This window comes from Chroicocephalus ridibundus, chromosome 2, assembly GCF_963924245.1.
Source record: "Chroicocephalus ridibundus chromosome 2, bChrRid1.1, whole genome shotgun sequence".
Lineage (NCBI taxonomy): Eukaryota > Metazoa > Chordata > Aves > Charadriiformes > Laridae > Chroicocephalus > Chroicocephalus ridibundus.
The window spans coordinates 113,411,730-113,427,428 of record NC_086285.1 but is presented as its reverse complement, the minus strand read 5'-3'; the positions used below and the strand labels follow the sequence as shown (position 1 = coordinate 113,427,428).

The 15,699-nt window shown below is 43.1% G+C and overlaps 1 protein-coding gene across 3 annotated transcripts in view; it reads left to right on the top strand.

Moving 5' to 3' along the window:
• The window catches only part of RALBP1 (ralA binding protein 1), a 33,515-nt gene extending 23,074 nt beyond the window's left edge, over positions 1-10,441 (top strand). For 2 of the 3 annotated variants that reach the window (XM_063326546.1, XM_063326547.1), the window contains exons 3-10: positions 1,366-1,824; positions 3,636-3,985; positions 5,450-5,611; positions 6,082-6,213; positions 6,735-6,842; positions 7,621-7,742; positions 8,267-8,390; positions 8,608-10,441. In XM_063326546.1, the coding sequence (XP_063182616.1) occupies positions 1,366-1,824; positions 3,636-3,985; positions 5,450-5,611; positions 6,082-6,213; positions 6,735-6,842; positions 7,621-7,742; positions 8,267-8,390; positions 8,608-8,874 (1,724 nt within the window). In that variant the 3' untranslated portion in view covers positions 8,875-10,441. Of the gene's footprint in view, positions 1-994; positions 1,090-1,365; positions 1,825-3,635; positions 3,986-5,449; positions 5,612-6,081; positions 6,214-6,734; positions 6,843-7,620; positions 7,743-8,266; positions 8,391-8,607 lie in introns of all 3 variants that reach the window. The other variant, XM_063326548.1, reaches the window with a different exon arrangement.
• Positions 10,442-15,699: the final 5,258 nt, after the last annotated feature.

Genomic DNA, 15,699 nt, shown 5'->3' with positions numbered 1-15,699 from the left:
CTTCAAAATACAGACAGCTCCTTGGATGTGCCGAAATAATGCTGAGAAACTCTGCAGCTTAACATAGTTTAGAATTTGAAGAATAAAACACTGATTGCCCCCTGGTTCTTTTGCACAAGGTCTTTCACCTGTCAAAATTTCAGCCTGTAATCTCGTCTGTGATGCGCTCTCTTATATTCTAAGGGGGTAATTTTCCACCACTCAAAACCATTCACGCAGGAAGAGCACTTGGCTGTGCCTCCTCGCTTGGGCAGAGGCACTGCCTGGAGGTAATGGAAGAGCCTCAAAGGATCTGTGTAATGGGGTCTTCACGTTGAAGCGAGAGCTTGCTGCCCACTGCCTTGGGGGAGACCTGGCTGGTGCACATGGCACGTGAAATGTCGTCTCTGTTGACCAGGTTTCAGGCTTACTTTGCTTATATGTGGTACCGTGTATGTGAAATCACAATTAATTGACTTGGAAGTTGTGTTAGTTTGTATGTTGTTGGGTTTGGTGGTGGGTTGTTTTTTTGTTGGTGGCTTTTTGTTTTGGTTTGTTTTTTTCCGTAATCCACCTTTAAAGATTTCCTCGTTCTTGCCTGAAGGCTGGGCAGGGCTAGCTGCAGAGGCGTAGGCAGTAAAAGCACCGGTGCGCGTTTTAGACGGCACTTGGTATTCTGCTGCTGAAACAGTGTACTTAGTCTGTGGACTTGTTTGAAGCTCTCGCATTTGCTTTTTAAGGCAAATAGGTAACTTCTCAGACAGGTATTGTGCTAGTGTTACTGGAATTGTTTTATTTGGCTAGTGGAAAAGTAAGTGTGCTTGGGCTTTATTTGGTATTTTATTCGAGGCTGAAACTTTATTAACTTCATACTTATCTTAAAATTCATAATATTCTGGAAAGGGATTGGGAAGTTGAGTGGATGAAGTTTAGTTTGTTCTTAATAGAAGTTTTTTAGATGTATGTGTATGTAGTAGATGATCCTTAACAGCGACTCTTATACTGTTGATTACAGGAACATAGAGAAGTTGCCAGACAGTTGTTTTTATTTTGCATTTCCTTGACTATTAGATGGGAAACTAGCCCATAAGATGGACATTGCCATTATGAGTAAGTATATAAAGTATTAATTGTTTAGATCGTTTAGGAGCTGTGTGGCTTATCTTTGATGTCATTTTGCAACCTTGATTTAATCCTTGTCCGCTTAATTGTGTAACAAGTGAAGAAAACCTTCTGAAGAGTCAGGGAGGCACTATTTTTTTTCGTGTTGCTTCTTCTCTCTCCTCCTTACATATTACTTCTTGTTCTCTCCCTGTTATAATATGCTGTCTAGAAACTAAACAGACTTACAGCTGTCTTCTTGCCTTCTCCTTCTTTGCCTAATAGCGGAAGGTTATGCTGCATTTCAAGAGGACAGTTCCGGTGATGAAGCTGAAAGCCCTTCAAAGTTGAAGCGGTCCAAGGGAATACATGTCTTCAAGAAACCCAGCTTTTCCAAAAAAAAGGAAAAGGATTTTAAAATAAAAGAGAAACCCAAAGATGAAAAACACAAGGAAGAGAAACACAAGGAAGACAAGCATAAAGAGAAGAAGTCAAAAGACTTAACTGCAGCAGATGTTGTGAAACAGTGGAAAGAGAAGAAGAAAAAGAAAAAGCCAATTCAGGAGACAGAGATACCTCAAGTGGATGTTCCCAGTCACAGACCCGTGTTTGGCATCCCTTTGTCTGACGCGGTAGACAGGACGATGATGTATGATGGCATCCGCCTGCCAGCAGTTTTCCGTGAATGTATAGATTACGTAGAGAAGTACGGCATGAAATGTGAAGGCATCTACAGAGTTTCAGGTACTCCTGGCACGCTGACATGCAGGTTCCTAAGGTCTTTACTTGCAATTTTCTTACTATTTTACTATTTTCAACACCTAGAGACTCTGTTTATAGCTGCAATAATTTTAATTATCCAAAAGATAATCAGGTAGCTGAAGTTAAGCAAACCTGTAGGTCTGAAGTACCAGAAAAGTTGCTAATATGGTGGTACTGCTTAATGGTAGTAAAAATACACTTGTTTTTGCTTTTTGTGATAGGATGGTAATGATGAGTAAAATGTCTTGGTATGGCCAACTTGTATTTTTTTACTTCTGCATTAGAAATACAATGCTAGTTGATTGCAAATCAAAGATGAGATATAACCATTTATTAAGCTTCCCACTAAGTTGCGTTTTCCAGTTACTTCCAGCGTAGGATTATTTTTTTTCTTAAACTTCTTTTCTTTGAGCAAATACACTAATAAGCAGAAAATAGAAGTTTCAGTGTTTAAGCTTAGCAACAGCCGGCTAATTAACCATGGTAGTTGCGTAACAACAGCTTACATAAATGAAACATCAGTTTTAGTCACGTTAAACAAAACAGTCCCTTTATTTGCAAACATCTGCAATATAATCTGTAATATTTACTCATGTAAGTACTTCTGTGGGTATGTTTAAGGGAGCAAGAAAAAGTGAGAAAGGGAATTTGAGGAAGAGCATTTGAAACCGGTTGCCTAGCACTGTAAATCAGTAATTAAACGATTTTAAAGGCTTCATTAAGCTGTCTTCATGCTGTCGATCTGCATGGTATTTGGTAGTCATGCGTAGACACTGCAGCAGCTTAAGAGGTTTCTTCGTCTATTGGAACATTCTGGTTGTGTGTTTTTTTCAAGACACAATGTGTTGGGAATTTTCAGAGAAGGTGGTGTGTTTTCCACAAATCATTTTTGATGTTTGTACTTTCTAGCTGTTCTCCAGTGCAATAGCACCCTCTTGTGTGTGTGAGATTGTTTAAATTGAGAGCTCAGAGTGACAATTGCAGTGGCTTGACAACCTACCAGCCCTTGTGATGAATTACTTGGCCATGCCACTGAGCATATTTCACCTGGCGTTTGCCGTGGGCTGAGTGCACCCGGTTTGGCTTATTGTGTATGAGCCAAGCCATGGCACTGCATTAAGTTGGTGTAACTCAAGTGGGTGTTTGAGCTTTAAGAATAAAATTTCCCCAAGTTTGGGAAGATTGGAATGTTACTGAGTTATGAAAACAGCTTACAGAAGATCTTGGCTGGGTTGAATAATTATGTGAACACACTTTTATTCATGCTGTGCCTCAAATCAAGAATCCTGAGATTGCTCCCCTGAGGCGGGACGACTGGAAATCTGGAAACTAAGAAGTGTGGGTTTTGTTTTGACAGAGGAAAGCTGTTGTAGGTAGAACTTGTTGCACAATATTCGAGTTGATAACATATTTGCAACTTGGCTTAGGGCTGTTATAATTGAACAGCCAGAAAGATGCTGAATGCAAATACACAATTGATCTTATGTTCCCCTACCCTTCCTCACCCTGCTTTATATTCCTTGATGCACAGGAGGGCTGGCGCCAGTTCTGATTCAGAGCTGTGGTTTTGCGTCATAGTAGTGGTAGTCAGTGCTTTTAGAAGCAGTGATCAATGACTGCGTAGTTCTGAGTCATGATTTTAACATTGTTACATGTGGGTAACTTTTAAAAGATATTCTTCAATTAGCTTAAGTTATAAGGAGAAGTAAAATAAATGCATCCAGAAAAAAAAGTTTAACTATTATACATTTAAGTTGAAGATTTCTCCTAATTCTTGATCTAAATTTTTTAAGGAATAAAATCAAAAGTCGATGAGCTAAAAGCAGCCTATGATCGAGAAGAATCTCCCAACCTGGAAGAATACGAGCCCAATACAGTAGCCAGCTTGCTGAAGCAGTACCTACGAGAACTGCCTGAAAATTTGCTTACCAAAGAGCTAATGCCCCGCTTTGAAGATGCTTGTGGGAAGAGCACAGAAGCTGAGAAAGTCCAGGAGTGCCAGAGGTTGCTGAAAGAGTTGCCAGAGTGTAACCACCTCCTGATTTCTTGGCTGATTGTGCATATGGACCATGTTATTGCAAAGGAACTGGAAACAAAAATGAACATCCAGAATATTTCCATAGTGCTCAGCCCTACTGTCCAGGTACGTGCATCACACTGCAAGCGTTAGAGCAGAACTTTAGCCCGAGAAAGACTTGTTTGTAGGAATTCTCTTGCAGGTGGGAATTGGGTATTGTCTGATACAGTGAAGCTAAATAACATCTTCTCTTTATACCTCAGGAACTTAAAATGCTGGGAAAGGGGGAACAAAAGACTTTCTGAATGTGAGCTTGCATACTGTGGGTCTGATATTCGGGTTATCACAAGAGCATATCAAACACTGCTGTCAGGTTTTTAATTCTGTTGTGAACAAAGTAATTTAATGTTGAATTTGTCCAAGAATTTGTGCAGATACACAGTTTCTGTGGGCTTGTGATTCAGTGATAATTTACTGAAGACCATATTGTTGCTGAATTTTAATACCAAGCCAATGAACCCTGTCCTGCAAATAGATCTTCCTGGTGCAGTGATGCCTTGGGTGTAATGGCTTTGGTGTCTGCAGTCACGTTGCTGGGGAAAACAACTGACTTCGTTTTCCAGTAAGATTTTGTGGTTTCTGGATTGGTTAATTCCTTAATAAACGTCTTGGAAATATTTAATTTAAATACAGCTCTGAATTAGCCCTGTGCATAATGGAAACATGGCATTATTGGGTGTGGGTCTTCTAGAAGAAAACCCACACTTTAGAAAAGCTCAGCTTTATAATTAAGAGTCCAGCTGGAGGGCCGGTAGCAAAAGGGCTGGGTATTACTCTTGGCTATTTTGCTGTGCCAGACACTTTCTAGCTAACAAAAGTAACAATTAATGTAAAACAAAACAGGCCCAAACATGTTTTGTTTTTTTTTTTGTTAAGAAGATTTTTAACAAGTAAAATACAGGTAGTGACTGAACTCTATAATCTTTCTTTCAGGATAATTTTTTTTTTTATTTTAATGGAAGATACAGTATCAGAATAAGTTATTTGCTTCTGTCTCATGTTGAAACAAGAAATAATACAGTAGCATCTCCTTTCAAATTAGTTCTTCTACTATATTAAATAATCTGAGAGAGAAGTTGTAGAAAATATTTACAGTCTGGGGGAAGAGAGAGAAGGTAGCCAGCAACCAGCCATAGTGCAGGATGGTTGATGTTCCCGCTTGCCTATTGCTATCACTAACTACCTTCACATGAGTAAAAGAAAGAATTGATACATTTCTGTACCTACCAGTGATGGAAATAACATGGTCGGCTAAGGCATATGAAAATTCTGAGTGAGTTTGGCGTGAAAATGCCTCACATATACAGATAAGAGAGACAGTGAAGTGATTGCTTGAGGCCAGCACTGGGTCATCTAAAGTATCGTTTTTAATCCCAATTTTAGTCTTTTTGGACAAACTGACATGACTGTGACTCACAGAAAGGCACCCTCAAGGCTGTTCTGTTTCCGGAGAAAGATTCTGTGCTTCACAGACAAAGATGATGTGAATAAATCAGCTTAACCAATATTTTGTCTGTCCATCCTTTGCAGATCAGCAACCGTGTCCTGTATGTATTTTTTACACACGTTCAGGAGTTCTTTGGGAATGTGACCCTAAAGCAGGTGACAAAACCTCTTCGCTGGTCAAACATGGCAACAATGCCGCAACTTCCAGAAACACAAGAAAGCATCAAAGAAGAAATCAGGCGACAGGTTGGCAATTAGTTTAGTGGTTTTCTGTTTCTCTTTGCCCTGGCTTTTATACATTCAGTAGTAAATTCTTATAAGCTTGCAATAAGCTCTTCAATTCTGTCACGCTTGTCCTGTCAGTGGAGACCACTAGAAAGAGCTGGGTGATGTTCTTGCCCATTTCCTGCGTGGAAAGTTGTTCCTGTGATGATTAGAGCCGTGTCTTTTGTGGATTGCTTTGCTATGCAGTGCAACGCTTTTATCGTGGGAGGAAGGCTAGGAGAACATGTTAAAGCATGTGGTTTCTTTAATCCTGCTCTTGGGCCTGTTCTAGATCATGTGCTGAATGTATGGAACACTTGTTGTTGGTCGGCCTGTCAGGCACTGAAAACCAGAACTCCAAGCCTGTTTCCACAAAGCCAAAAAGATTTTTCTTTTCAGTCTGCCCTGCTACGATCTACTAAAGACACTCATTTCTTTGGCAATATTTCTAGGAGTTCCTACTGAACTGTTTACACAGAGACTTGCAGGCAGGGATAAAAGACTTGTCCAAAGAAGAGAGACTCTGGGAGGTGCAAAGAATTTTAACAGCTCTTAAGAGGAAACTACGAGAAGCTAAGAGACAGGTGGGTAACTTTTCTACTTGTTGGCCAGACATCTAAATCATGGATCCCTAATTTGTGACAAGGCAGAGGGACCCAGTTAGATCCAAACCACTTTTCAATCTTACTGGAGATTTTTTTTATCTTAACTTTACACGGCTGAGGAGCAATTTCATTTTCTGTTTAGCCATGTCTCCCTAGGGACAGCAAGATCTTCATGCTCCTTCACAGCTGTTTACAAAAATAATAATGTATGATTAAAAACTTAGTGTTTGACAGAGCATCTATTCATTATATGCTTAAAATAGTGTGTCCTGGAATACCAAGAGGAATTACTGGAAGACTCAAGGTTAACAAACTCTGGAAGCTTTTTTTTTTTGAACTCTCATATGTCCCACAGAAGGGAGAGACCTTGCAGAAAACTTTCAAGACAACTGAGATGGTGATTCTAAATCTGGAAAATATGTTCCAAGAAGTCTTTTTTACAGTAAATAGAGTGACTGGGGAAGCTTTTCCTTTTAAAACCTGTTCTCTTTCTCTGGCAGGAGTGTGAAACAAAGATTGCACAAGAAATTGCTAGCCTTTCAAAGGAGGATGTCTCCAAAGAAGAAATGAATGAGAACGAAGAAGTTATAAATATTCTGCTTGCACAGGTAGAAGGCAGGCACTTACCTCTTTGTCTGCTGGTGTCTTCTTGTTCCCTATCTTTCAGAAGTATTAAACACTCTTTTGTTCCTTCTGATGCAATGGGAAATGGAAGGCTTAAAGGGGTCTCTCTGCCCATTAAAATACCAGGATTTGTTTTAATGGTAAATAAAGTAGGGGAGGAATGCTGACTGCAGGAGTGAACCCAGAGCTGAGTAGGGTCTTGTTAACAGCAGGAAGGAGACACTGTGCAACAACAACAAAAAAAGTAGCCTTTGTTGTTAATGCACTTAGAAAGCACTTCCAAATCTAACCAGTTTTAATACCGTTAACTACTCTCCTGCTGATCAAAGGAAATGAGGCAACTATTTTGGCTTTTTTGCCTTCCTTTGCTTCCCTCAGTAGCTTTGATCTTCCCTCCACTGTACTTTCCTCCTTGTATCCATCTTCAAAGACGTATTCTGTGATTCAGTTTTTCTAGTTATTTTACTGGTTAGCCAGAGCTTTCCCCTGCGATTTAAGGAAATGGGCAGCCAAGCATGCCAGAATTTGGTGCGTCATCTCCACAGCTATCCAGTACAAAAATCATCTTGAGGATTCAGAAGAGACATTGCTAGTTTTGAACTTGCATTTGGCTTTGAGGTCTTGATGAATCAGAGTTCAAAGCAGGCGTGCTAACCACTTCTGCTGAGAGTATTGCAGAGAACAGCAGCATCTCATCCTTATCGTATGTTCCTGTAGAACATAAAGTCAAGGCTTTAAAAGTGAACTAATTGATCATTGCAGGAGAACGAGATTTTAACAGAACAAGAAGAACTGCTGGCCATGGAGCAGTTTCTGCGGAGACAGATTGCCTCGGAGAAGGAAGAAATAGATCGTCTTCGAGCAGAAATAGCTGAAATACAAAGGTAAAAGGGAGACTGCTTATATCAGAGCCCCGGCCAGGCAAGCACTCTTTGATTAGAAGAACATATATGCTCTTCGAAATAATACTCTAAACTACACTTAAAAGCTCACCCTGTGAACATTGCATTTGAAAGCCACCACTTTTTATTGAAATCTCGGTGACTTTGGACCTTTCAGGGTATTTTTCAGGCCAGGCTGGATGGGGCTTTGAGCAACCAGGTCTAGTGGGAGGTGTCCCCGCCCATGGCAGGGGGCTCGGAACTAGATGATCTTTAAGGTCCCTTCCGACCCAGACCATTCTATGATTTTGTGTTAGTATAGCAATGGAATTATGATCTAAAGGAAACTGGACCCTACGCACTAAAAAACTCCCCCTGGGAAATCATTGGTTTGAAAGGAAATTCTGATTTGGGTTTTTAAAACCATTGCAGATTATTCAGTGGATGTAAGTTAACCCTTTTACATTGCTGTACCTCTGGCAGACTTGAGGAAGTGTTTAAATCGGAGTTTGTCCTTGGTCTTTCAGTCGCCAGCAGCACGGCCGAAGTGAAACTGAGGAGTATTCTTCCGAGAGTGAAAGTGAGAGTGAAGATGAGGAGGAACTGCAGGTCATCCTGGAAGACTTACAGAGGCAGAATGAGGAACTGGAGGTAAGATTCGACTCTTGGTATTAATTGGTTACTCTTCTCCTTCGTGCTTACTTGATTTAGTCTGTGTGGAGGTGTTTACCCACGTGCAAACGGCTCAGTTTTGCATCTCTTTTGCCTGAGCATATAACCCACGTGCTCTGTTTAAAAATCACTGTTGTGTGCAAGTCCACGTTGCTGTCAGAAGGAGCCCTGATGTTTGTTTTCCTTCCTTCAAAAGATAAAGAACAATCACCTGAACCAAGCGATTCACGAGGAGCGAGAGGCCATCATCGAACTGCGGGTACAGCTCCGGCTGCTGCAGCGAGCTAAATCGGAGCAGCAGGTGCAGGAAGAAGAGGAGCCAGAAAAGCCCCGCGGGGGTGTTCCTCAGCAGCAAAGAGACAGTGTCCTGGAGACAAAAGCAGCCAAAGAGCAGCCAAAAGCAAGCAAGGAGCAGCAAGTCAAGCCATCGCCCAGTAAAGACAGGAAAGAAACTCCGATTTGATCCGGCTCCTTGGGTATGCATAAAATCAACTGAACTGTGCAAATTACTGTAATTTGAGTCAAACTGCACAAATTATTGCTGGCTGTGTACATTCTGTAAAGAAACGTTTCTTTTAAGCCCTGGAGACTTTTGTCTCTAATACTTGTGGCTTCTACTCATCAGACTCAGGTGAGTTTGGAGAGGCCAGAAGAGTTTTCCAGTTAGTATCAGATTATTTCAAGACTGGTTTCCTTCAGGTGATTTAAAAAAATTCAGTAACAGTTTTATTTTAAACCAAAATCATTATTTACATTCATTGGAGCAGAATTGGAAGATCTCATTCTCCGTAAATAAACAGAAATCCACCCCCGCACTTACTAATTATTTGCCTTGCGAATCTGTTCATCCTCATTCACCATTATTTCTGCTTATTAACCTAGTCACTTCTTGCTTGTGCCTTTGATACCTTTCTGATGCAGATTATATACAAGGGAGCTTTAAATTTATTCTGGGTTGGCTGAAAAGTTGGGAGACTGGGGGGTATCGTGTTTACCTAACATGCCCTTAAGCTTCATTTTTGTTCTGAGATGTACTGAATAAATGTAAGACTTGAGAGATGTTATTTATGTCCCTGTAGGATGGAAACGTCCATGTCTTTTAGCAACGTAGGTAACCCATTTGCTCATTTATAAACCACCCTCATCACACCTGGTTAGGACGGGCCGTGTTCACGCTGCTGCCGTACAGCTGAGACCTTTTTTTTTTTTTCTTCTTCATCCATTTTAAATGTTTCGGTCCCCGGAGAAAGCTGCTGACGGATGCTTTAGGCAAGTGACAAGGCTGGGTTATGTTACTTAAGATAGATCTGCCTGACCGAGCAATACAGCATTAATTAATGCAAGTCACTTGTGCTTTCCCAATGGGCCTGCAGAGCCATGCCGAGGGGAGGCACTGGGGGGGTTCAGCAACAGCCTCTTCTTTTGGCTGCTTAAAAAAACCCACCAACCCCCACCTGGGACTTGCTTTTGGTTTGGCTGTTTTACTGCTTCCACCTGCCGCCAGCCTCCAGCCCCGCAGGCAGTTAAGGGCCATGCGTTAAGATACACACTCATGAGACTCATCCATCAATTCATACCTAGATGGCAAACTCCACAGAGTGCGTACAGGCTATCTTCTTTTTTAATCGGTATATTTATTTTCAGCACCTGTTGGACGTGGTTGTATTCTTTATCTATTGCACTGTTGTGAATCATTGGCCATGATTTGATTTTGTACAAATAATGCTTTGATATGTTATAGAAAACAGCATAGTATTTTTTTAAAATTTGGAAAAAAAAAGTTTATAAACACAGAAAATGTGGTCAGATGACAAATGTAAACTAAAGCATTCTCCCTTGCCTTCGTTACATACATTTTATATTTGCTGGCAATATTTAAACCTGTTTTGTTTTGTTTAATTCACACTAATTCCTATTGAATTGTCATGGATTTTTCTAATGTTCTTCAGACAAATCTCTTAATATTGGTTAACTTTTTATTTTGTTAGGATTGTATTTATCAAGCAAATAAATTCAACAGCCATTTGAAAGTAGTTTCTGATATATCTACTTCATAATTTTTTTTTTTTTCTCCACATCTACTTTGGGGGTATCGGCCAACAGCCAGCTGAATATGAGCCAGCAGTGTGCCCAGGTGACCAAGAAGGCCAACAGCATCCTGGCCTGTATCAGGAGCAGCGTGGCTAGGAGGACTAGGGAAGGGACTGTCCCCCTGTACTCCATGCTGGTGAGGCCCCACCTCCAATACTGTGTCCAGTTTTGGGCCCCTCACTACAGGAAAGACATTGAGGTGCTGGAGCGGGTCCAGAGAAGGGCAACGAAGCTGGTGAGGGGTCTGGAGCACAAGTCTTATGAGGAGCGGCTGAGGGAGCTGGGGTTGTTTAGCCTGGAGAAAAGGCGGCTGAGGGGAGACCTTATCGCCCTCTACAACTGCCCAGGGGAGTGGCTGAGGCACCATCCCTGGAGGTATTTAAAATTGTAGATGTGGTGCTGAGGGACATGGTTTAGTGGTGGACTTAGCAGTGTTAAGTGACCTTAAGGGTCTCTTCCAACCTAAACAATTCTCCGATTCTATTCTATGACAATGTATAATATCATCTTCTAATGCAAACGATAGTTACTCTTCTTGGGTAGCTACCAGCAGTTGAGAAGTTTATGAACAATTAAGTAGCACTCATCTGAAAGATCACTGTCTGCAATGGAATGTCATAGAAAGCTTCCATGACTCCACTGAAGATCAAGTTTAATTTGATCAAATTAAGGATTTTGAGTCTTTGCTTCTCTATTACTACTAGATATTTCAGCTGCAAATGTAAAAAACAATCCTGTAAAAATCCTGTAAAAAACAATACTTCCAATACATGAACACCCTTCTTTCTCCTGCAACTTTACAAGGCACTTGAAATGTGTCACCACTGAAGTCTTAAATGAAGCTGGAATTGTTGCTCCTGCAGTAATATAGCAACTGTAACCAGAAATTTAGTTTCAAAACACCTCAAAGATATTTCTTTGAATTTTTCTTTCATATTCTTTTAAAGGAAAGCTCTGGGGAGACTTTATAGCAGCTTTCCAGTATCTGAAGGGGGCCTACAAGAAAGCTGGAGAGGGACTTTTTACAAGGGCAGGTAGTGATAGGAAGAGGGGCGATTTAGATTAGCTCTCAGGTTGCCCAGGGAAGCTGTGGATGCCCCATCCCTGGAAGTGTTCAAGGCCAGGCTGGATGGGGCTTTGAGCAGCCTGGTCTAGTGGGAGGTGTCCCTGCCCGTGGCAGGGGGGTTGGAACTACATGATAATCTTTAAGGTCCCTTCCAACCCAAACCATTCTGTGATACGTCCGATGAGAAACACAGTTATAAAACCCCTGTAGTTAAAATCCTATGAGCGAGTCAATGCCGGCCACATCAAACACACCCCAAAGCCTGACAGCCCCAGACGGCAAAAAAACCAGCCCCTTGCAAGAGCACGGAGGGGCGTGGATGAGAGGCCCTGCCTCAGCCCCCTCCTCAGGGAAAGGGGGGCCGGGCAAGGCCACGGCGCCTCCTGCCCCAGTAACCTCCACCAAGGGCTTTGGCTGCCCTGGGTCCAGCATGACCCCAGCGCCAGCCCTTGCAGTGCTGGTGGTGAAAAAGCCACCCCAGCAGCAGTGAATTCAAAGATTGCATGCAGCAGTTGCAAATAATTTGCTGGAAAAGCCAAAGCTCATTTCAAATAAAGTGGAGAGTAATTACAATACAATAACCTGAGTGCATTGTTCAGATATCACTTGATGAGCTGCCTTATCAATCCCGAGTGCCTTACAGTGACATCTGGGAGCTGCAGCGCTCAGCAATCGCCTCCCAGGGCGCCAACGATGCCTGCTCAGCAGGCCGCCTGCACGAAGCTAAATCAAAGTCTTTTAAACACATTTAAACTGACTTAAAATAAGGCTTTTTCCAACAATGTGCAGCTTGTATGTGCCGAGTGCAGCAACACAACCTCTGTCAGACCCTTCGGACAAAATCCCAGCCTGACTTACCTTGACTGAAATGACGAACGAACAGGCCTGCAACCTTAACTCTAGTCTTCTGGGCTTAACAAAACTTCTGCGACAGTTTGATGTGGCCCTTCTGCTTTCCTCTTGAAAAAAGCTAAGTGTTTCCACCGCAGAGCATTACTTCAGAGAGGGAGGGGGATGACGGGACAGGGGACAACTCCATTCCTTACTTGTTTTTATAGTCCTTTTCAACACGAGCCTGGAACAGATTGTGTCAGCTCAGGCCGTCAAGAACCCAAAGGAGCCAGAAGCACCGTACAGACGAGTCCCAGGGACTGCAACGCCAGCGTGAATCGGGACACACAGCTGGGTTTGGCCAGCGGCGGGATACTCGCATCCAACTGGACACGTGAGAGCTTTTATACTCATTGAAATACTGCAACTGTACGATGAACCGACTTCAGACATCTTGCAGGTTTGGTTTTTTTTCCTCCCAATAAAGTCTTTTTAGTCTGAAAAACAGCAGCCTGAAGTGAACTGGTATTGCCTGAACAGTTGAACAAGGTGGGGCTTTTTTAATTTATTGAAAGATAAGAAAAAAAAAATAAACAAACAACGAGCAGTAGTCCTTTCACATCCCTTCCACCAGCCTAAAAACACCAGCTTGTGTCTAACACCTTGCAAGATTACAGCCGACCTTCCAGGTCTCCTGGGCTCTGCGTTGTCCACACCAGGTTTCCGATGCTGGCTCAGCTTCTGGCTCTCACGGAAGCAGAAGCTGCCAATTCTGGTGCGATTCTGAAAGGTTTCCTCCCCAGCACGGGGAGGTACGTTGAAAGCGCTGTCCTACATACAGGGAACCATAACAGGTGCCAGAAATTCATCATCCTTTGTGATGAAGATGAAGATCACTGTACAGGAAGCTTCCTCCTCCCTTCACTCATTCCCATACTAGCACTGGGGGGATTCATTTTTGCCTGTGTCCCCCATCAGATTAATGAGCTAAGTCTAATTTTTAAAGGCTATGTACTGAAGCCAAGAATTTTATTCCTGACCATGTAAGACTATTCTCTTCCCACTAAAATAAAATAAAATAAAAATTAAAGTATCAACCTGAATCTCTGCCAAGAAAACGTTTGACCAAGCCTCATCTGTCAAGCTTATCATTTTTCAGCATGCACCTCGGACTCATCGTGCTTCATCTGTAGAGGGAAAAATGCCTCATCCAGACCAAATATGGCTTATATCCAACAGCACAAGTTCTCTACAGTGTTCTTTAAAACACGCTCCAATGGCAGAAGCCAGCGGCACCGTGCTCCGTACCAGATAACGGCTGTCAGTCCTTCCTGTCCCAGGGAGATGAGGCGCAAGCTCAGTAGCACAGCTGTGGGACAAGCCCTCAGCTGCTCCTCCATCCCGTCACAGATGCGGATACACAACGCAACGCCTGCTGGAATGGACCCTGGGGTGCTCCGTGACTTCGTCTCAGCACTGGCACCGTCACTGCTGACCCGCTCGGACATAACAGACTGCGACCAAGTTTCATCTGGAGTTTCTTGTGTTGCTGACTATCTCAACAGCGCCATCAAGAAGGTCCGCCAAAGGATTATGTTGCAAAGCACGCGGCTGTAACCAGACAGCCCCACTCCCATGCACTAGAAGAATTCCCCGTCTGAACTGCAAAACACAGGAGTTCTCCATACAGCGAGGTCACTGCCGCTCAGGGCAGGGAGAGCAGCCCTTGCTGCCTGCTGGCATATGCCCCATGGCCCGCCCTGGCCCTACCCTCGACTATAAGAGAGCCGTAACAGCAGCTGACAGCCCTTCTACAACTTCCACTAACCCTGCCTGAAAGTGGGCCTGTGGGGAATAGTGGAGGGCAGACACCAGGAAAAAGGCCAAGAACAAAAGTCACTGCATCCCAAGACTTCTAAGGCTGTTGCTCAAGTTGTTTTGACTTGTCAGCCGACTCCTGCCTAGATAGTCCTAGATGTTCCTCCACACTCTCCTGTCAGGGCTGCTCCATCCTCCAAAGCAGGAACGCACCAAAGCCACTCGAGAGAGACCAACCCACTGTGGCCTGGGGCTCAACGGCGTGCGCCTTCCCCTTTCCAAATCCCTCTTCTCTGCTGGACTCACAGATCCAGGAGAGGAACTGCAGCACCATCCCCTTCGCCCACAGCCTAAAGCTCCCCTTGGGAGGGGGAAGGGAGCCGGCAGCACAGCCTTGCTTAGCTACAGCTCAGCGGACGGCTGGGGAAATCAGCAGTTGAAGTATTTTGGTTTGACAGATTCCTGCACCAAGGAATGTCATTTGCCAACAAGCGAGAGGTCCTGATCAGCTCCTGTTGCTGCACCCTCCCTTACACAGAACCCCCCCCGGTACTGTGAGCCACTGCCTGTTTTATCACAGTGCGGGGCCTTGAGGGAGGACGTCTCTGCCGACCGTACTGCTTGGGGGACAAAAATCCAGAAGGTGACTGAAAAAAAAACACCAAAAAAACAGAAAGAAAACCAAAGCAAAATACAAAACCAGTCAACAGACCAGAACAACGGTGAAATAAATGACCAATACAAGAGAAATGGCCCAGCCCCCCTTTGAACCTTACTCAAACCAAGTTTATCCGGGTTCTTACTTATACAGGAAACCTGATTTTACTCAAACACAACCCTGAAATTTCTTTTGGTGTTCAAACAGTGCATCTCTCCTCTCAGTAACCTCCTCAAAAAACATGCAGAGAAACATGCTCAGTACCTTCACTTTTCACAGTCGTGTTTCAAAACCAGCTGCAGGTGAATCCTTTTAGAACACTTCCCATACAGAAACATTACTACACCTCCGCAGAAACGGGTCACGGCATTTCACACAGACCATGATCGGAGGCTGCAAGATGTTTAAACATCTGTTTACTTGCCTCTGCTAAGTCTCAGCGTATTTTAATCAGCTCGACACAGTCCCACCTCAACAGCAATTGAACCCTAAAGCATTTCCGTTGCCTTGGGCTCTTTACTTATTTTTCTGATTTAACTTTTACTTTACTTTTTACTTAAGTAAAACTAAAAGGCCAAGTCTGAAAGCACGCAGGGGTGAGGAGGGAGGAGAAGATCGTGCACGTTTTAAATGAGCTTTCCTGTCATAGTCTTCTATTTTTAAGGCAGTCTGTCAGTATGTCCTAACTCTGCATACAAAGAAAAGATTAATCACTTTAAACGCACTTTCCACGTTGTCCAAACGCCAGCACAGGTAAGAAGGCGAGCCTTTCCCATCAGTATCAGAGAGGGGAGAACTGCCATGAGAGAAGTGGAATACACAAC